General features: G+C 36.7%; 1 protein-coding gene and 2 non-coding genes across 9 annotated transcripts; all 3 read right to left on the minus strand.

Moving 5' to 3' along the window:
* Positions 1 to 69: 69 nt before the first annotated feature.
* Positions 70 to 10,830, minus strand: LOC113344989. Of its 7 annotated transcripts, none has more exons than XM_026588852.1 (9): positions 10,731 to 10,830; positions 10,181 to 10,320; positions 8,162 to 10,075; positions 7,011 to 7,431; positions 5,941 to 6,180; positions 5,617 to 5,796; positions 5,226 to 5,298; positions 1,135 to 1,304; positions 70 to 776 (listed from the first exon to the last, which is right to left on the minus strand). In XM_026588852.1, exon 3 carries the CDS (start codon positions 9,941 to 9,943, stop codon positions 8,753 to 8,755), a length of 1,191 nt encoding a protein of 396 aa, XP_026444637.1. In that variant the 5' UTR covers positions 9,944 to 10,075; positions 10,181 to 10,320; positions 10,731 to 10,830; the 3' UTR covers positions 70 to 776; positions 1,135 to 1,304; positions 5,226 to 5,298; positions 5,617 to 5,796; positions 5,941 to 6,180; positions 7,011 to 7,431; positions 8,162 to 8,752. The 7 variants fall into 7 exon arrangements, with proteins under 7 accessions (XP_026444637.1, XP_026444640.1, XP_026444639.1 ...); XM_026588855.1 differs by having other exon boundaries at positions 5,250 to 5,298; positions 10,168 to 10,320; XM_026588854.1 differs by having other exon boundaries at positions 1,158 to 1,304; positions 10,168 to 10,320.
* Positions 10,831 to 10,912: 82 nt separating this feature from the next.
* On the minus strand, positions 10,913 to 10,986 carry TRNAV-AAC. The gene has a single exon. It is a non-coding gene; the product is annotated as a tRNA-Val (tRNA).
* Positions 10,987 to 22,526: 11,540 nt separating this feature from the next.
* TRNAV-AAC lies at positions 22,527 to 22,600 on the minus strand. Its single transcript has one exon. It is a non-coding gene; the product is annotated as a tRNA-Val (tRNA).
* Positions 22,601 to 23,085: the final 485 nt, after the last annotated feature.

A 23,085-nucleotide genomic window follows, 5' to 3' on the forward strand; every position in this document is an offset into this window, starting at 1 on the left:
ATGGTGTGGATTCAAAATTAAAATTAGTTTATGTTGAGTGTTTTTTAATTGTATCCATATTTTCGGAATCATAACATGCTTTGATTATAATCATAAGTTTCTCACTAGTTTGCGCAACTTGTAAGGAAGTGCGACCATAATCTATAATTTTTGTTCACAAGTGCATGTTGACAGTATTGTCACTTGAAACATTCCAAACTTCACTATAAATGGAGACCTCCAACCTCACTCAATTTATCAAAAACAAGCTCAAGTGTTCTCCTTGCTACGAGTTCAGAAATTTCTCTCTTTTTTAAGAAACCATGTCTTACGGTCATGATAAGTTGAAATTTAAGTTGGGAGTGGAAGGAGGAGATGATGATGATATTCTTAATGGTAGGTGCTTCAACTTTGACGGATGCAGGTCTGGATCGGGGATGAGCCTAGAAGGACCTGGTGATGATATTGTTGAGGAAGGAGATGGTGATAATGACGATCCGAGCTCAGCTGTTGCTACCGAATACGTCCTTCAACAGTGAAGGATGCAAATAAGACACTTATGAAGTATAATATCTAAGTATCCTTGTAGGCTTAATGTTGTTGTAAAAATAAAACTGGATATGTGCTTGATTTTCTTTTACTTGTGAAAACAAGATAAAACGAATTTGCTTTTGTGTTTATGCTATGTTTGGGTTGATTAATGAAAGATTTATCCTCAGTCTGGTTCTTCTCTTCGTAAGGATCTCCCAGTTTTGACCGCCATAAAAATCGAAATAGAACTGGAAGCAAAGCGTCATCTACACAAACGGACAAAGCGATCAATTACTGAAATATTACATATTTCAGGGCAAAAGAGCAGAGAGAAAAAAAAAAAAAAAACAATTTGCAGTTGCCTGAGTGGAAGTCTTAATAATAATTCAAGAAATGTCAACCTGAAATTCAATATTTTCAAGAAACCATTTATCTAGCAGTGTAGCACTATCAACCTGATATTCCTAGAGTAATTACTTAGTAGCACTGTGGGGTCCGTACAGCTTTAGTTTCTCTAGTCTTCAGGTTCACAGTTAACACCAGGCGTCCGCAAGTTAATATGTGAATGAGAGTTATCGAAGCAAAAAAGAACAGAAGTAATGAACGCAAGAAAGAGCTACAAACCTACTGGTCGCACTGAAAAATACCAGTTCCTCATGGCCCAGAAACAAGAAATGTGCTAAATACTGAACTCCTATTGTGAGCTACAGTACCACGGACCCCTTCCACTTCCAGTAGGCTCACCTAAAGCATCTAAAACCGCCTGACTCTGACTTCCTTTCTCCAAGGGCTTGCTGAAAGACAGTAAAACACATAATAAATATAACCAAGGTTTCTTCCATACCCCAATTCAGAATATACACCACAAACAGCTTCAATACACGACGCTCAATTGACCAAACCCAAAATAACCTCAAACCATCTCAACTATACCACATCTTAAGGCTTTGCAGATACTACCACAAAAATGTTTTTCAAAACAAAGTTTGGCAAAGAGTTCACATATCATGTTATCAAGAAGGTTTAAACGAACAAATCACAAACTCCTTAACAACACCAACATTACATATTTACGCTTTCCATGGCGGTTTTTGTCCGTGTCTTGAATCTCAAAATCAACTAACCATCCTTAAAGTAAAAGTAAAATCAGTTGTAGCTAGATCCAGTGCAGGAGCATAGTTTACGGATATGGCTGATGGAATCTGTGAGTTATTGCCATTAAGAATATTGTTGACAGAGATTGGTTTCAGACCTACATGTCCTATGAAGTTGTACTGCGACAACAAGGCTGCCATCAGCATTGCTCACAATCCAGTCCAGCATGACAGAACAAAGCATGTGGAGATGGACAGACATTTCATCAAAGAGAAGTTAAATGCAGGGATTATCAGCACTTCGTTCGTAAGAACAGAAGACCAGATTGTAAACAATAACATGTTGAGTTCCTAGTCGACCATAAAACTCTTTCCTCGACAAGCTGGGAATGCACAATATCTATGCACATGCTTGAGGGGGAGTATTGGAATGAGTCATGAATGTCGTTGTACAGTTAGTAATATAGTGTTAACTTACTGTAGAGTTCGTGTTAGCGTTAGAAATATTTTCCTCCTAACCCAAAATATGTAAGTTGTAAAGACACCTAATTGTATAAAAAAAGGAGTCTCTCTTATGGGTGAAGATAACCCTTTCACTATCACTTTCTCTGTTTCTTCATGGTATCAAAACAAAGGAGACGGAGAAGAGAAAACCTAGCCTAGATCCCCTTTAAAGCTTCGATCTACTGTAGCTTCAATCTGGGATCGGACTTGAAAGTTAGACTCGTAAATTGTTCGTGAAGAACTAGTGGCTGATCTATAAGTAGGTTTCTCCATTTGAAAGTTGTACTTTTTGACAGTTGTTCTTTTTCCTCTCTTTATTTTGTTGAGTTAAAAGTAGATTTGATGCCTAGAACCTATGAGAACAGTGTTGAGACTTCTCTTCAGGGGGGAGTAGAATTAGTGAAGATCAGTTTAGGTATGATTTATGGTATGACCTATGCTCTGCACCTAACATAAGTAAGGAAAGTGAGACCACTCCACCAACGGCTTCTTCACTTCTTCAACTTCAACTTCAAATGGAGAAACCTACTTACAGATCAGCGACTGGTTCTCTACGAAGAGCTTACAAGTCTAACTTTCAAGCTATAGTAGATCAAAGCTTTAAAGGTGATCTAGGCTAGGAATTCTCTTCTCAGCCTCCATTGCTCTGATACCATGAAGAAACAGAGAAAGAGATAGTGAAGGGTTATCTTCACCCATACGGGAGGTTCCTCTTTCTCTACAATTAGGTATCCTTACAACTTACACATTTAGGGTTAGGAAAAAAAATATCTCTAACACTAACAATAACTCTACAGTAAATAACACTCTAATACTAACTGTATAGTGACATTATATCTCATTCCAACAGTAAAATACCTAAAACTATAACTTCTCGCAGTTTCTGTATACCTACAGCAGCAACCCTATATCACCAACAACAACCATAATCAACGACAACAAGTACAACCAAGCCTTCAGTCCCAAACGCATCAGGGTAGGGTAGAAATGAAACCCATGTCAAAGTCACAGAACAGCAGCAGCCTTACTACCCCTAATATGTCAAAGTCCCAACATGAGCTGTCTGTAGTAACATGTCTACTGTAACCACAATAAATTGCAATATCATTAAAAGCAGTCAATGCAACAGCGTTTCCTATTTTAAACTCAGTTGGACATTACTGATTCCAATCAGTAACACATCCAGTTGTAACACAAAGACTACCCAATGCCGATGGAACTATACCTTCATGGGTAAGTTATATCCGTACACATGACTAACATCATAGAAAATTAACTACCTAGACCAAATGTGAATTCAGCTAGTAGTGCTGCTGGCGGTGTTGCTCCTGCTTCATTACCTTCTATTTGATCTGATCCACAGTTACCTGTTAAGCACCTACCTTTATCCGATGACTCTTATGTGCAACAAGTTCTACACCAGAACCAACCTGACCGGCTGTCGGGGCTTTGAAAAGATACTGAATTGCCCATTGGTAGTTTGAAACCTGTGGGTTAAAACTTAAGGTTGCCCGAGTTTGATAGTATCCCTAGTAATTCTATGAAACCATAAAAACCACCATCATCCCAAAGGTGCAATGTACTTGTCAGGATTAGAATGTTAATAACCATAGAAATCTGTGCTATGTGAGACTTTACAGACACTCCCTACATTTCATCCATTAGACTTAGCCTTAGAACTCTCTACCAAAGATTCCAGAGTTTCAGTTTATTGTGATTTCTGACCTTAGAGTGCATCTGTACGGTAAACCCAAAAATCACAATAACCCCAAAATCTAAAGCTAATTCTTATGGATGAAATGTAGAGAGTGGCAAAAAAAGGTGTGTTCCCTGTCTCTCCTCTCAGTTGTGGGGAATGTAGTTGAGAAGAAAAACTTAGGCGACACATAGTGTCACGCAAAAAAAAAAACACACTGATGTCTGACAATTATTACTTTAAGCGAGACACGATGTCTCGTTTCGGTAAAACACTTCAATGAAAAGGATTTTAAGGCTAAGCAGGGGCGGACCTATCACTGGGCTAAAGGGGGCTTTAGCCCGGTTATCCTTCCCAGTCCACAAGCCGAAAAAGAAAAAAAATCTGCTCGACCAAGGCTTCTAGCCTGGGCCTTAAAGGAAAATTTATCCTTCCTGGGTCCGTCCTTGAGGCTAAGTGTTATGGTCAAGCAAGATAGCATGGCTCGCTTTCTACTTTTTGGGTAGGGAGACACCACGTCTCACGTAGCTTCATACACTGTTCCAAACCGCTGCACCCAGGAAATGTTCACAGTGACGTAGTAGGGGTCTACATACGGAAAGCCCATTAGACTAAGCCTAACACTGGTAACTCTACCTTTCCAAGTCAGAATGCCCAACAACTTCTTTTAGATTAGACTTTAGAGTACGATTCACATTCGCATCAATCCCTAAGGAGAAAAGAAAGCAGGTCGTGATCAAGGGATTTGCAGCATCCTTGATCACTAAAGGCTGCACTCCTTTAACAATGATCAACAACTGCACCATAATCAGAGATTACTAACCTATTCCAAGAACATTTATGACACGCTATGTGCGCTACTTCATTCTTAAAAACATACATTTCAATATCTACTAGTCAGGACATTAAAATAAACAGGATAGCATACAGCCATACACTCAACTGACAATCTTACAGTGTCAAACACCTTTATTAAAAACCAACAGTGCTACTGTTACACCAATCTTGGCATAAGCCGCCACTTAAATGCAGTCTGTATCTCAATTTCTATAGAACACCTCATATGCAACCCCAGTAACCAGTGCTTCTGATGTCCTCTTATCAGTCCAATCAAAAACTGCTAAGCATTTCAATGTTGACAATAATGCAAGAAAACCTTAACTACCCAGAAAATCAAAGAACCCACAAATTTCATTTCAACAGTAAAGTTCTATTTAAACTCCATGATGAAAAACTAACACAAGTCCTAATCACAGACAAGGAGATTGGAAAAAAACTGGAAGGAAAAAGGCTTTTTCTTTATGCACAGAATACAAAGTTTTATGTGCCATGAATAATCAATCAATCAGTAATTCTAATGGAAGATATGAATGCTTGAGTGTAGATAAGAAGCCCAAGATTGAAAACCAAGAGGAACTTACAAGATGAAGAAGAAGAAGACGAACCAGCGTGAAGTTTGGAGGAAGAAAAAATTCCACCACCACCAGCAGCAGCCTTCTCAGATTTCAAGTGCAGAACAAAAAAAAAATGAACGAATTAAGAACTTAATAGAGTACGTCAGAAAAAAATTTAAAAACTAGTCTTTCAGTTCCTTTGTATTACTTATCAAGGATGTGTACTATGAAATTCAGGTTTACATGGTCTTTGAACTCTTAGGATTGCTTGCTAATTATCCATTTTTATTCGATGCTTACGAGATTATTAAAAGTGGATTTTTCTATTCCATCTCTGAAGCCCAAGAAGACTGGTTGGAATTTTTTCATTTTTAGATGAATTATCATAACGACAATAGGCTCAGCAGATCTTTCTTACCAGTCTGTGCTCAGAAAAATTCAGCTAAAATGTATCTTCCCAATCTTTTGATGGCTATAGGTGAGGAGGGCACTTCACAAAATCAGGTATCTCAAGTATATATAGTGTTTGTTCCTTGATAAGCTTTACTCACATCAAGAGCTCTGCCTCTTTCGTATTGGAATTTGTGCAGCTTCCCACCTACAAGAATAAAAGGCAAACAACAAGGCTGCAGATTAAAACCATTGCATACCTCTATCACTTCTTCTTCTTAATGTTTACTTTTCGTTGTTAGAAAATTCGAACTAACATTCAGAAAACTAAAAATTAAATTAAAAAGATTACCTGACACGCCTACAATACTCAAGTTCATCTTCTGGGGTCCAGAAGCAAAATCAACATAAAAGGCAGGTTTTTAATGCTATTGTACTCATCGTCAGTTTCCTCGTCTTTGTAATAAGTGTTTCCATCATCATGGTCATAATAAGCATCATAAGCAATTTCTGTATTCTTATAGTACACTCACTTCATCTGAACTAGATTTTTCGATGTTCAGCTCCATATTAAGGAAGTAATATGTTACACCTGAAATTGTATGCAAAATTTATCAATCTTTCAGCCGTTTCAAGCGATGACAAAGAAACGCATATACGAAAAATGACATAAACCTAGGAAAGCGACATGTATTTTGAAGGTACGAATTCAGTAACATCTATCATCAGGTTTTCATTATGCTGCACAAGTGAAAAGTACAATATCACCACAAGTCAGCTCGAAATGGTAATAATAAGCATTGAATGTACATGTATTAGATGTGGTTGTATCTGCATAGTCAATTTGGTCTAACAGCTTAGGTGGCGCGTGGCAGTATACTGGTAACATTGAAAATAAAGGTTTTTTGCAGTTTGGGCCACTCTTCATGTCGATAAGTCGATTATATACACATGTGGATTGGTCTTCCCATAGCAGTAACAGCACCCGTGAATAAAACCGCTATCGACCAGGATCGAGTTGCAATGCAGTCTCCTTGCACAGCTTAGCATTGTTTGAAAGTGGCCGGACAGAACACATACTGATACGTGGTTATCAATGTTTACAAATGGATCTAGCGTTTTTTAACAAGGAATATGGTGATGCTGAGGTTGAGGTTGAGTACATAAACATGTAAGTCGCCTTACCTTAATAGAGCAAAAACATGTTATCCTATCAATGATTCAGTAACATATTGAAGTTAAAGTATGACGAACATTTTTCTTTCTCGCCAGTACAAAGAAAGCATACGTTGTGCATTTAATTCATATTACAATGATGATTAGCATGGATTTCCCATTTAATTCTTATGATCAGAATATCTCAAACATCAATCCATTTACAAAAGAAATTAGACCCATTAAAACTAAAGAAGTAAGACATACCTAGAATTGAGGCATTTCGGTTCCTCGTTTCCAGCTTGATGATGCTGATGTGAGTAGTGCTGCGGAGTTTGCGGACTGTACTGCTGATGCTTTTGCTGTTATTAGTTAATGATTCTGACAGTCCCTTTCTGCTTAGCCTCTACCCAAAAGTACTAAGTTCTTTGGCCACAATAGGATCCAACCCAGTATATATCTCTCACCATATCTGACACTGTTAATAAGAATTTTCAAATTCAGAGCTTCCCTTACCTCCCTTGAATAACTTTGCTTATGTAAATTTTCTACTAGAACAGTTCCCCTGAATCACCACATGTTGCTTTATGTTCTCAGAGCAAATTCCATCCCTTTCTTTTTCAAACTTGCTACTTATAGGGTCTGTGATGTGTCTCCTTCAATACTTCAACACTTCAATATCTAACACCTGAAAGTTATAGCAGATTAGAGGGCATGCATATGTGCACAATTGCAAATTATATCAGAATAAGTGCATCTGTGCACATTGGAAGACACTAACACCGATAAAGGAATAGAGGGAATAAGTGCACACTTGATAATTATATCAGAGTAGAAGAGAGCTTAAGCGCAGAATGCAGTACTAGGGTCAATGACTCTAACATAGGAATGCTCCACATTAGTTCTTTTGCAGTTAAGATAGGTTAGTCAAATTCCAAAACTGGTTCATGCCATGACCTTACCAAGTCAGGGCTGATGTCAGGCCACAATCTGTAAAGTACGGATATGTGAAATGCCCCCTCATACCATTGATACCCAATTAATCACTCCCCAAGTTTGCTCTTCTTTGGTCAGAACATAAAAACCAAAAATGGAATGATTGCTCAAAAGAGCATCAGATTGTTCACATGTATTACATCCAGATAAATTCAAAGAACTTCTAAAGTTTCAAGGAAAATTTTCAGAGTTTTCGCATGTGCAACTGAACCTAAAGTAATCATATACTGTAAATCCCAGCAGAAATAGATCTGCTGAAGCAAAACCTAATAATGTAAGAAAGCATAATATACTATGCTACTATCAGCATAATGATTGCAGATTACTAAAACTAATAATACTTAAGTAAGGCATGTGATGAAACAAATGAAGAGCAAAAAAAAAAAGAAAAAAAATAGCTACATGAAGATGCAGATGGATACCTCATTCTGACAGAAGATGTTCTCCCCGTACCGCGTATGAAAAACGAAAAAAATTGCTAAACCCCAGACTGCTGCATCACAGACTTGTACATCAAACTTACAGCATGTCTTTGACAGTTTTGACTCTTCATTTACTATTAAATAAATTACTTTGAGATCCAACTCCCAGCAACTATGCAAGGTTCCTACTTTTTCATCATTCAACGATTGCAGGAATTTTATGAGAGAATCTAAGCAACTCACAGCATGGTATTTCAAGTATGGATTCACAACCTGCTTATTGACCCTTGAAAATTGTCTCATGATCAGAAACCTTCTCCCAAACCAACACCTTGATTGTAGCGTCCACTTTTACAACTGTACCATCCACTCTTATCCCTGTCACAGTCATAAAAATCTGGATCGGCAACTTCAACGACCATTGTTTCAGGTCCTTCATACATCTTCAGCCACTTCATCTCAACTATTCTTGCAGTTTTCAGCATTTCCATCTGGTATACTTTATTCAAGAAGGGCCACTCTATTAAATTTCTCTGGCTTATCCACTGGCTCATTGTGTCTCGTCCTGATCCGCTAATTATTTCATCGTCATCACTCTTTGTAACTAACATCATGTTTTAGCCGAGATGATCTGCGAGTATGGTGGCCACTGTTGAGTCCAGGATTCTGTCCAGCTTTACGATCACCATCTTCTTCCCTGTCGCAGCTGCTTTCAGTTTTGAAACTGTCAGTTACCTCTTCTGGGTCAGAGTTTCTTCCTCTTTTCCTGCTCTTGGTACCCTGAGGTTTAGGTTCAGCAAGTATACATTTTCCTTTCTTTCCGGCTTCCACACGGACATTCACGTCTTCGTTGACATTGGGTTTAGCCGCCCTACCAGCCACAGAAGCCCTTCCTGACATTTTGGGAGGCTGTAATACTGGTGCCACATTGCCACATTTCCCTCGCATTTTTACTGGGGCCACCTTCCTACCACCTCTACGGGCTTTTTTCTTCTGAGGAGATGGCAGGTTGTTAACTCCAGAAGGCATCCCTCGTTTATTCAAATCATTCTTTTGAGGAGATGGCGGGTTGTTCACTCCAGATGCCATCCCTTGTTTATTCAGATTATTAGCAATAAAAGGTTTCATGCACCTTCGACAGCGGGGAGCTCTGTTCATAATGTCTCTGTGGTACCTTATACTACAAAAAGGACATACAGTCCAGAGGAGGCTATTAGCATATACTGGTGGGATCTGCTGCTGTTTTTGCTGGTGAGGATTCATGCTCTTGAATTGTGCTGCTGCACCAGTACTCGAAGGATTAGAATGCATCCCAGGTTGTTTGCTCGAATCGTTACTCCTACTCGGGTGATTTTGAGACTGCATCTGTTGACCAGGTCTCATAGTGTTACGCTTCATATCAAATTGTGATCGCTTCGACTGGTCACAAAGCAACCTCTGTGCTTCTTCGATCAATTTAAAGGCAGCTTCTGCACCAGGAAACTTGTTCTTATCAGGATGAAGTTGAAGGGCGAGCTTTCTGAACTGTTTCTTAATGGATGCTTCATCAGCAGTTTGCTCAATCTGAAGGATGTCATACCAATCTGGGTCCGACCCAAGTACTCTGCACTCAGCAGAACAGTGTACTTCACATACAGTTAGCATTTGACTGATATTTTCTATACCCGGGTATAGTTTTTGGGCCTTAACGACCATTCTTCGTGCTCCAACATAATCCTTGCTATTCATCTTCTTCTCAACCAATTCCTTGGCTCTTACACCCTCTTCTTTGTTGCACTCCATTGGTAAATTCGGATCTCAACACCAATTTCTGTCCTGCCAAATATCTGATTTCTGATATGAAAACCCAAGACTTCATTCCCAGGAACGCAACCACAGCAGATTATGTAGAGATTGATGTCCTCCTCACGAGTCCTATTGACGAACCAAGACAATATGATTGTGTTACACAATATTTGAACACAATAAGACAACACGCTTATTTCACAATGAGAATTTTTACCTACATGCAAAATGCACCTTGTTTTTCACAATGTCTCTTCCAATTTCTTCAAGATACCATAAATCCCTGCAGCGGAGAGACACAAGCACCAACTGTTGCTACAATGTTGCAGAGTTCAACTACAGTTCTTGTTGTTTTCAAAGATGTAATTAGTAATCTGAAATATGATTAAAGAGAAATATATTCAATCAGCAGCGCCGAAGTTACTCCTACCATGAACTCCTGCAAGTACAAACTGTGTAGAAAACCCTAACCACTCCAAGAAAAGTATAATTACGGAGAAATCGAAAAATCCCCAAATTTCATGTCAACAATGCCCTAAATTGACCACAAAATCGGTAACAACAATTCTATAATTTCTTATAAGAAATACACAAATCCTAAATCGAAGGAAAACAGACACAGACTAGAAGAGGTTGAAAGAAATGAAAAGAAAATAAGGTCTGTTATGCACAAATCCCTAAGTTTTATGTTCTATGGATAATCAATCAATCAGTAATTTCCACGAAGATATGGATGCTTGGGTGTAGAAATTAAACCCTAGATTGAAAATGGTAAGTAACTTACAAGTTGTAGAAGAAGAAGAACCAGTGAGAAATTTGGGGGAGGAAAAATGTCCACCACCAGCAGCAGCAGCGCCCCTTTCTCAGATGTCTATGTGAAGAAGAAGAGAATGAATGAGTTGAGAAGTTAATAGAATAAGCCCAAAACAAAAAGAAAAAACAAGAAAAGAAAGGAAAAAGAAATTATGGCTTCGCCCAGGTTTGAACTGGAGACCTTCAGTGTGTTAGACTGACGTGATAACCAACTACACCACGAAACCGCTGTGGGTATGAAGTCCAAAACAACACTTACCTTGTTTCTAGGTGTCATTCCATCAGGATTTTGGTGAAGGTTAGTTGACGGTAAAAAATTCGAGTAAGGATAGAAATATGTGAAAATTACAGGAAGACCCATTTTTCTAATTTCCCCCACTATGAAATCCATGCCCAAAAGTCTGAAGGCGCCCACCCATTTTTTAGGGAAAAATTATTCTCAAACCCATAGTTTAGAAAAATTTGTTTCTGTCTTTTTTTTCTTCTTCTTCTTCATCTTCTATTCCTTTTCTTCTTCCTCTCCACTATACCGAGTAAAATTATACATCGGCAAATCCATCCCTAGAAATCAAATTAGTCAATATGAATAGTTAGTCATACGCTGTCTGAAACCAAGAGAAGAATGGCGGCACCTAAAACTCAGAAAAAGGGAGAGACTCATGGGGTTGTGGGAATTGATTTCGAATTTAAGATTGAGAAGAACATATGGGTTTGAATCATATCGAGAAGGTGATTCTTGTGTTGTTTTCCGGCGATTAGGGATTAACGATGAGTACCAAGTTGATGAAATTGGGGATGCTGTTGATTATGATGCCCTGTAAATTGTTGAGATCTCAACAAATCTGGTATGTGGATCTGGAATTGGAATCGGAATTGGGATTTGTTGTTGTTGCTCTGGTGGTGGTTGTTCATCGGCTACCACGGATCTATTAATAGAAGAACGAAATAAATTTGATAAAATACTGAATATGTATGTTTTTTGGAGTCTGGGAAATCATTTGAAGACGCTGAATCTATCTCATAATCTTATTTCTGGTTCTATTCCATCCAACATCGGTAATTTTGGGTCACTTAAAAGTCTTGATCTTTCATTCAATAACTTCTCTGATGAAATCCCTGAATCTATTAACTCATTGTTGAATTTACAATTTCTTAGAATGAATCAGAATGGGTTCTTTGGGAGACTCCCACATGGCATTCTAAAGTGTGAAAATGTAGTTCCAATTGATATTTCAGTGAATGGGATTAATGAGTCTCTTCGCGATGGTTTTGGGTCTTTTCTCGACTGCTTGTTGTCACTATTTGTAAGGAGCTCAAGGTGCTTGTTGGCATTTAATTAAACAACAAAGAAAGTTTCATAAGGGAGATCTCAATAGATGTGGTAATGTTGTCGGAGATTGAAGAGTCTGATTTTTGCCGAGATATAGATAGGGAGTTGTGAAGTTGGTGGCTAGTTATGCACAACATGACTGCATAACATGTCATGCAGTCGAGAAAACGTCTGCATAATCTTTCATGCACCAAGAAAATGGTTGCATAATGCATTATGCATCCAAAAATATGGCTGCATAATGCATTATGCATCAATTTTTTTCGTATCCACTAAAATCAACCAAAACAGTGGCTACATAACTTGTCATAGATGCATAACTTGTTATGCAATCGAGAAAATGGATGCATAACCTGATATGCATCCAAAATATTGTTGCATGATTATGCATCGAGAAAATTGTTGCACAATCTTTTATGCATCGAGAAATAGATGCATAACCAGATATGCATCCGTAAATATGGGTGAATACTACATTATGCATCAATTTTTTTATGTACGCACTAAAATCAACCAAAACAATGGTTACATAACTTGTTATAGATACATAATTCCTCTTGTTTGCCATTGCATGATGATGTTTTGTATTTATGTCCATCTCCAAGTAGTAATCATCCCTTGCTTTCTGCCCCCAATAATCATTTTGAACTTGTTGCCAATGTTCAACTTGGGATTCTAACTGTTGAACTTGATGAGTTGCATTAATATCCTGGCTACCATCTTGAATTGCTTAGATTTGTTGATGAAGTAAGAATATATTTCTTTCAATGTCTCCAAACTTTTCTCCATTCCATTTAGAGATGTATCTTCTAGCAATAATAAGTCTCTGAAATAACTAATAAGCATTAGAACCATTTATCTGGTGATTCCAAGCATCTTGAATTTCAGACTTTAGAGAGTCATCTCTTTTCTAAGATTGGAAATATTTCCAATTTCTTTTTGTATCTCTAATATTGTGAGAAGTATCAAGCATTATAGGACAGTAATCCGATCCAAGTTACGACAGATGCATCAGATTAGCATCTGGGAAATGGATATTCCATTCTGCATTTGTAAGTTCTCTATCAAGACGAGAACGACGTATGCCAGTACCATGAACATTAGAAGACCATGTAAATGATCTTCCAGTATATCCCATATCTTCCAATCCAGCTTCATGAATAAGATTAATAAAAGGAGCATCTCTTGAAGAAGAACTAAATGAATAAGAAGAATTATTTGAGACGCTGCCAATATTATTAGAAGTAATTCTATCTTCATTTTGAAAAACCAAATTCAGGTCTCCCATTACTACCCATGGCTGTTGAATAAAAGTACTTGAATTCCTTATGTAAGACTATTTTTTTTCTTTATCGTTGGGGTATGAGGAACCATACATACATGTAAGGATCCACTCTGGATTAGATAGGTCATCCTGCACAATACAGTTAATAATCCAAGAATCCTGATTGACAAGTTTGAAATTAAAACCATCTTTCCATAATAAAATGAGACCTCTAGCTAATCCTATTGAGGAAATCAATTTATGATTTGGATATTTATATGGCCTAATTAATTTTTGCATTTTATCTTCACCTATCTTTGCTTCTGAGATGAAAACTATATCAGGGTCATATCTTTTTATGAGGTCTTTGAGATGATCTCTAGTTTTCTTACTGACAAAACCTTGGCAATTCCAAGCAATGATCCTCATATTTAAGCTCCAGAAACTAATATGAATTCTAGTGTGACACAAAGAAATCTACTCTTGTAATAACTCATAAAAACCAAATAAATAGACGTTTTGCAAGAAACCAAATAAAGTAAATAGAATGCAAATTTAAAGGTTTTGTTACCTCAAATGCATGGTCCTCCATGTTCTGCACAAGATTTTTCTTTGCGCTTTCCGCATTCTTCTCATTTTATCCAGTTTCCACCACCACAATAGGTTCAATATTCAAGTTATTGTTACCATCATTCATAGCCTCACCATGACTTTCCAGAATAGGTCCTTGTATAGATGTGTTGGAAACATTGTCTTCCAAAATTTGGTTTCTAGATCTTTTGGCAGTTATCTCTTCTTCAGCATCCGTCATGTCAACACCTTCTGCTTCAATATTCACTTCTTTACTAGTCATCTCAATACCTGCTTTTTCCTTATTCTTGCGATGTTCTTCATACTCCTCAATGGTCATGGCTCGTTCCTTTAATAATTCAGCTACTTCTCCACAAATATCATCATCATGGTCAATGATATAACACTCATTACAGAGACTATGAAGCTGCTTCAACCAGTGGTATCTGATCCAAACTAGTTCATCATGATTTGAATTCCACAATTCTCCTCTTTTTAATGGCTCTGTTAAATCGATTTCCACTCTAGCAGTAATCATACTCCCTGATCTTGGTCTATAATTTGGTGGATCAGTGGATATTTTTTTACCCATATCCTCAATAGCTTCATCAAACACGTCAACATGGTGATGCTCAAGTAACAAACCTTTAAATTGTACGCTCCATGCTTGTTTTCTGAATACGTAGTTTGTGTACGCAACACCAGTTGTATAATCTTGTAGCGAAAGTAAGCATCTGTGGACATTCCATGGTGATTTCTTCAAGATATCATTATTTTCCTTGTCAGAGTTAAACTTCCTTTATATCAGCTATTTTTATTTTATCACTATTTGTTATTAACTTTCCAATAAGACTGCTGGACCAAGAATTTGCGGCTTCATGCAGATTCTTGGCAGAATCGATAGCTCTTCTTTCAGCAATGATGGATGTGCTCTTCAACTTTGTAGTGATTGTTTTAACACCATTGTTATTTGTGGTACATTGTTATCTTTCTCCATTGTTCTTTGGAAGAAGTCTCTGCTAGGGTTTGGATGTTTCTTGGGTATGTATCGATTACCTAATCTACCAAGCTTTATAATTAAAGGATTTCCAAAAAAAAAGATATACCAAATATTCTGTTTCCTAAAAAAGAGAGCAGAAATATTTTGAAGACTAAAAGAATAATTCTTGTTATGATTCTGTTGCATGAGATCCGAGAAAATGTGATGCTTCCATATTTTACGGGAAGAAAAAGGAGGAAGATTTTGTTTTTGAATTTTTGAACCTGGATTGGTGAGTTAGTGAATGAACATGTATGTTGAATCATGGCATCAAAAATTTGAATCGGGGGAGAATAATGGTTTTCATATTGAAATGAACTCAGAGCTGAAACACAACGAGTATGCAATATAGCATTGTATGGTGGAACTATAGTAGGCAATATAGCCGATGTTGACAATACTGCCGCGAGAATCAAAGAAATGGTGAGCACCAAGACCCAATATAGGGAGAAATCCATTAGCAAACCAGGAGAACCTGCAAGAAAATCACAAATTTATGAATAAAACATATTATAAGACTAATGATTTAAGAAAATCTTGAAACAAGGAAGAGCTAAAAAGTAAAGATGAAAAATTAAGGAAAAAAGAATCGAATGAAGTTTTATTTGATGCATGAAATTATCTAAATGTTATTTTCTCACTTGCTATAGTATCTAGCAAGTGATGATACAAAATAAAGCAAATTATTTGTAAACTTTCATTATTTATAATTATCACCACCACCACCACTCTTCCTCATCATTATATAAATTATTTAGGGTTTGTTTTCGATTCAGGTATTTCCAATCCGTTCACAGGAAAATTAGGGTTTTTGAGTTCAAATTTGATGAAGATTAAACGGTTTTTTGCTCTGCATCTGAGACAGCGAAAGAACAGTGGTTTTATTGATTAATTCAAGAACACACGAAGGTTGGTGGCGCTATTGATATCTAGAAGCTGTTGCTGGTGGTGTATGAAGAGCGACTGCAATCGAAGCAGATGGGATTGATTGAGATTGGAATGGTGGTGAAGATGGTGGTGATTAGCTTTTGATAAATTCTGAAGTTAGGATTTGTAATTGATCGTCGATGGGTGGATGTTCTTGAGATGATATATGGATAAAGCTGCTTTCGTTAGAATTGGAAATGGATTGAATTGATGTGATGAAGATGCAAACTGGTGGTGTTATGAAGGATGTATGGTGTTGTTGTAGTATAAGAATGATTGGGTTGCCGAGATGTATGTTAGGAATGATGCATGGAAGAAGAATTGGCCTGAGATTGTTTTTACATCTTCTGAGATTGTTTATAATCAAGTGATTTATTCTTCCTTATTAAAATCCTGGCTAAATTGGGGCCTATGCCACTTAATTGGGGCCTATGGACTTCCACATCCACCTAATAGAGAATGATAAGGGGTGTCAAAAGATTGTAAAAATACTAAATTAACCCTTAAAAAAACTTAATTATTATAACACAAATACAAATACTAAATCATAACTTAATTAACAAATCCTAATCAATCAAAACTCATTTTATTTATCAATTTCCATCAAAATTAAAACTAAATCCTAATCAATCATAAACAACAATTAAGATCTAATTTCCTTTTGTTAAATAAAAAGAAAATCCAAAAACAGACAATTCAAGTGATTGAGTTAAATCTCTTTAAACCATTCCATCTAAGAGATACTTTCCAATGATTTACCTCTAAATATGTAAAACTCACTCATCAAGTTTTCTGATAACCCGCCCAGAATCGGTTTATATGTGCACCATAGTAATCTGATTCTGCCGTTAATCGGTTTTTAATGTAAACCTTAATAACCCGATTCTGGGTTGATGTGATGAACATCAACTACAATCGGATTACATTAGTACACACATTAACCGATTTTGGCTTCTTGTTCGGATCATTTTGGACCAAATGTACTCCGATTAACGTCAATAATCTCTGTATGCCAATAATCGGACTACATTATCGTCAGTATAAACCGAATCTGAAAAAGTGGCAACAAACTACCTCTAGAATCGGACTTTATAAACATTTTAGAAGTCTGATTCTGTTATAAATTTCATGAGTCCAAGTTACCGAAAAAAAGAAAACCACTTTCATTCATTAAGCTAGGTTCAAGTTTGTAAAATATACAATATAAGAAAGCGACAAAATATAAGCATTCGATATATCCAGTTTTCAACATAAGGAAAATACTCATTCCAACAAATGAACACCATCGAATTTATCCAGCTTGATCAATTCCTCCCATCGCCTCATGTTGGCATCGTATTTTTTTAGCCATTCCTTGGTGACCTCAGTGACCTTGTCAAAGTTATCTACCGGCGGTAATGGACAATCATCACGTACTCTAAGACCGTATGAGTCATTTTGCCTTCCAATACTTGCTTCCTCATTGTGTATCCGTGTTGATCGGCTAACCATTGAGATTGTTTCATAACCGCTCTACCATCCCATGACCTCCTCCTAAAGGATGCTCTTGCCGTGTATATTTTCCTCAAAGTGGACAAGTTATCCTTATCATCCTCCTTAATATTCTTAAGGATATCACTTGGTTTACACGCTTTCATCGACAGTACCGTTTCCCATTTATGTGGTTTCAACCCACAAACGGCCGCGCGTCCAACAACAGATTCTGGATCATCATGATTATGACAATCATTCAACACTTTAGAGAGCTTGTATACCTTACTATCATCGGGTTTCTTGCATGTATTAACTATAAGCTTAAACGGGCAATCATACTTCTTTGAGTTAGTAATGTATTCCTTTGTCGTCTTCTTCACGTACAGTCTGTCCTTTGCCCAGTGACTTTCTTTCTTTCCACTTCTCTCACAAACAAATTCCAAACGATATTTACTTGAATGACGGCCTAAAACTAATGCTTATTTAATCTCTATTCCATTTTTTTATAAACCATTGCTTTGCATCGTCTCTATCTTTCCATTCCAAATCGGTGAAATAGTGGCAGAGGTATCGGCACCCAGCATAGATACCGCTTCGGGTTGATCTTTTTCAAACGCCACAACAATCTACAACAAATATCAAAAAGTTGAGGATTCAAAATCGGTTCATAAGTTACAGCCTATTAAACCGATTATAAGTAATCAGTTTATATGTGCAACTATAAAGACCGATTAAAGAATTGGCGGAAAATTTTCAGAGTCTACAATCGGTTCACGTTTGGTGTCATATAATCCAATTTTGGTTCACATTTCTCCTGGAACTCCAAAATCGGATTACATATTAATGAAAATAAATTGATTGTCAACTTTGTGTATTCTACGATATTATTCAAGGGAAGAAATCGGATTATGCACATCACCAACAAAAACCGATTCTCGTCACGTACCTATCGCGCCAAAAATTTACTACAATCGGTTTATTTGGTGATGAACAAAGACCGATTTTTGTACCCAATTTGGGTATTTTTCCCAGAATCGGTTTATAACATGCTATCGAATAAACCGATTCTGGTTAAAGTTTTGAATTTTTTTTTCCTTATTCGGCAATTTAGACATGCAAATACATGTTTGTAGATCGATACAACTCATACATGTTTATTAGAAGCATTATCATCTTCTTCCTCCCGACGAAATTGTTTTTGTGCTTGAATAATATCCTCAAGCATTCTTTGGTTGTCATGCTCTTCTTCATTCAATAAATTATCCAATTCGGTAGGATCAAAATCATGATAATCTGATGCACCCCCCTCTTCATCACAACTAGAGTCTTCATCATCAGTATATTCTTTCATTTTTGCTAAGAAAATCACAAATCCTAGTTTTTTCTTTTTTCCCTCTACTTCTTTCCCTCCAAACCTTAATAAGAAAAATGAATTTCTACTCTAATCCAAACATTATAATCCTACTCAAACACTTATTAATTTAATAAATATTAACTTAATTAATCATCACTAATTTAACAAAGGCATATTAGGCATTAATATAAATAATGGATAAGGGGCTTCTACAAATTACTTCCTAACGACCCTATTTTGTCATGTAGTTATAGGCACCAATTAAATGGCATAGGCCCCAATTTAACCAGGATTAAAATAGGGGACAGAAGCAAGTTCAGTTTCTCCAACACAGCTTCAGTCACTATAACCAGCAGCAACACTGTGGGATGGAAATCTAAGCATTTTTCGTTCCTTACTGTCAAGGAACGATACAAAGTAGAAGGTATTTAAATTAAAGTCCTTCAAGTCCTTCATAGTCTCTGCATTTATTGCTGTTACCTGTTTGTATAGGGAATTTAAATGGAAGTATATACATAGCGTCTATTTATAATCGGAAATGCTATTCCAAGCGCTCTTCACCACAGCAATCACCACTCAAATGCTAGGTGTTGCACATGCAGTGGTCCAATTTATTCATGAAGGACTCATCCTCACAAAAAAAAAGATACACCATTCGAGAAATGTAGGGTTCAGATGTTGTGAGCTGTGAGTAGAGTGGTGTTTTGTGCTGTGAATAGCACCACCGATTTATAATGCACATAGCTTCTATTTATAATGTACACGTCGTTAAATGCTAAACAAATAGAGTGCACGTGTGTTGTACGACGGAAAACTATGACACCTCGACAAAAGGTCTTTATAATTCGGATTTAGCTGTGACAGCAATTAGCAAGTTTGTAGAATGAAGTCTGCAAAAACAGTAAGAGTGCAAGACAAACAACAAATTTGATATTGTAATCTATCAAAATTGAGATGGATATTAGAACTTTAGACGAAATTAACAACTTCATAAAAGTAATTGTTTCATTTCTTTCCCTGGATATAACTTTTTTCATGCACGTATGCACATGTTATTCCCATTTTCTAAAGTTATCCTCAAGCCTATCAATGGTACCACAAACCCCATCATTTTCTTTTCTCCTATCTGGCAGCATAGATTCATAGGCCAGACATTGTTCATCTACCTTCTTCCTAGGTTTCAAATGAACCCAACTAAGTGGCAAACTAACTGCAACCCATAAAACATAATCCAGCATCATTGGAAAATCTTACAAATGATTTGCCAATCTCTAGCATGGATTACATAGTCTACATGTGACGGCATAAATATAAGCATACGAAAGCATTTCAGATCACCATCACAATAACAAAGCTTCACTATATTCCAATTGAAAATATCTGCACCAATTAACATCGTATGGTAAAAATATATATCGGTATTTGGAAGGAAGGAAAGGCTTCATGAAAAATGCAAAAGGAAACAACCATAATGTATAAGAGAGAAACCAAGAAATGCAAGCTAACAGTTGCACTCTCTAGCACATGCTAGTACTGTTACCATTTTCATTTTCATTGCCAGTGACTCCTATTCTCATTTTCATTTTCATCACAAATGAGATATGAATATGGCATATCACATAAGTAAATCAAATAGGTAATCTAGATAATATGTCAAATTGACGTAATATAGCAACCAAACGAAAAAACTAACTAAAACTATGTAATATAGATTATATGAATTCGATATACACATAAGCAACTTAAAACACAAAATCCCCAAAATTGACCAAACCTTAGAATTACAGATTATAGTAGGAAACGACTTTGATGAGGGGAAATGTGCATACGTAATCATATAATGGTATACGTTTGATTCAATTTCCGATCTCCGCCATTAATTAAACGAAATACAACCAAAATTTCAGTTCGGAGATTGTAGGTGTTGGGAAGAGAGAGTCGAGGGAGAAGAAGAATGGTGAAAGAGAAAGAAAGAAAGTGCTCCATCAACTGAACCACGAAACCTTTGTTCTTCCAATTTCGAAAAAGAAAAAGAATGAAGTCAGGGTAAGGTTTAGTGAGAAACCCATTTGTCTTTGCTGATCAAAAATAAAAAGAGAAACCCATTTGTCTCTTCCTATTTATGTACTCTAGAATTTATAAATACTAACCCTATCTTGGATGATATTTTGTTCTTAATTTTTTCAATTTGGTGTGTTTAGGGAAGCAACTCTCGAACATGTTATCAAGATACCTTAGATCTAGTGTCTACTATTTACGGCAAACTATTGTATTTGATGTCTCTATTGCTGTTAACTTTCGTAGTATACTGCTTTTCTTTTTCCTAACGTTGTGACCAGTTTCCCTTCTATCTTTTGTAGAATTCTTTTATCTATCATATAGCTTTCTATACCTTATTCTTTGAAGAAATAAGATATGGCTGGATGAGCAAGACAGGAGGTCTTGTCAGATTATAATATTCTCATACTTGAGATTATTAATTGCTTAATATTGGTCTCCATAACAATGAAAGTAAAGAGTAAAAACACTGTGAAATCTGATACCATGAAAGTAACTATGTAAAAAAAAAGTGCCATCATCAGTGAGTTGAATGAACAAATTTACGTCCCAAACTATTAATATTAATAGATTAAAAAGTTGCCATAAGATGGAAGAATACAAATAATAACTGTCGGTAAAATAAAATTGATTAAAGGTCTACAAAGGGGAGCCAGAAATCCAGCCTAAAGTATCAATTAACACCTTACTAAAACATCGTTTAGTCGGCTTGATAACCTTAGTCGGCTTCTTAATAACCTTAGTCGGCTTCTTAATAACCTTGTTAACAGTCATATGAACTTGCAGAAGTCCTTGGTTTTCAGGATCAGATCCGTCCATCTTCACCAGTTGAATGACTTTGCTTCGGTTTTCCTCACCAGATAAAAAATCAGCTGACACAGGTTTCTTGAGATCACCTTGTAAGAAATCCCATAAAGGAATTCTAGCTCTACCAACAACTTTAGCACCACAAGAAGTCCCTACTTCGTCATAAGGCACATTCAAGTCACTTTTTTCATAATGCCTAATCACTTCAAGTTTCAAAACCGATTCATGAATCTTCAAAAAATCAATATCAAACTTAATACCCGTAGGAGCCCATCTAATTAGGTAGTCTTGCATCAATCTACGTCTGTCTCGAGTACCCTTGCAGCAATATTCACCATCGAGTAAATTTTCCAAACTAACAGAAACGTAGTACTTCGCACTAGCAGGCTTTACAATGTCTGCAACTGCAAAGCCACAACTCTTTCGTTGTTCTTTTTCTTCGCCTTCAAGGTGTTCTCCCTCAAGGTTTTTCACATCATCGGTGCACTGTTGCTGCTGCTGTTGTACTTGATCGCCTTCGAGGTTCTTGATTTCGTCTATGCAATCTATACTCAAAAGAACGTTAGTTTTGGTAATGTCTTCTTCTGGCACCAGAGAATTGTGCACGCATGCAACTGATTTTCCCTTGCAATACTTCTCCATTCCCGCTTTGTCTTCTTCTTCTTTTCTTTTTTCTGATGGTATTTGATGATCGATTGCTACTGCAGGCTGTTTGAGTTTGAGTGTCCTTCGATGATACATCTTTTCTTTTTTTTGGTCTTCTTTTATTTTTCCTGTGTGTGGTTACCAGATTTATGTAGTTTATATTTATAGGGGTGTAGGAATTGGTATCATAAAGGTACAGGAATTTGGTATCCATAAAATTGAAGGTTTATTAGAGTCCCAATGAAAAATAAAGGAAAGTAAGAAATTTAGAATCCGCGTTTAAAAAGAAAATAGAATTTATGGCTTCGCCCAGGTTTGAACTGGAGACCTTCAATGTGTTAGACTGACGTGATAACCAACTACACCACGAAACCGTTGTCGGTAACTTTTCATAGATTTTTATTATATACAAAGATGCTTCTTTGTTTAACAGATGTAAATAGTTCACGATTGTACGCCGCAGACGATTAAGGCCTTCTACATAGGAGCAACACTCAACATTAAACCTGATAAAAAAAAATTGTACCTTAACTTGAAAATCATAATGGGCTCCTGAATGGAAACTAGACTCGAACCCCTTCAAGGCTTCAAGGCTCTTCGATATATATATATATATATATACATATATAAAAAAGAAAACAACATGCAGCCACTGAGTTTGCACTTGGCATTGATCAATGAAGCCATTGGATTTTTCCGGTCATGTAAGGAGGTGTGTGTTATCGAGACATTTCAGTTAATCATAGTACCGGTACTGCATCTCTATATTTGAAGTATTGATATTACATCTCTACATCCTTGATAAGAGTCCCAAGTACAGGCACAGCCGCACAGGGAAACATTTGAAGATTCCTCCACA

This window comes from Papaver somniferum, unplaced genomic scaffold, assembly GCF_003573695.1.
Source record: "Papaver somniferum cultivar HN1 unplaced genomic scaffold, ASM357369v1 unplaced-scaffold_80, whole genome shotgun sequence".
Taxonomy (NCBI): Eukaryota; Viridiplantae; Streptophyta; class Magnoliopsida; order Ranunculales; family Papaveraceae; genus Papaver; species Papaver somniferum.

What these genes read in the sequence shown, in the direction of transcription:
- LOC113344989 (XM_026588852.1), bottom strand. Translation starts at nt 9,943, where the DNA reads ATGGAGTGCAACAAAGAAGAGGGTGTAAGAGCCAAGGAATTGGTTGAG.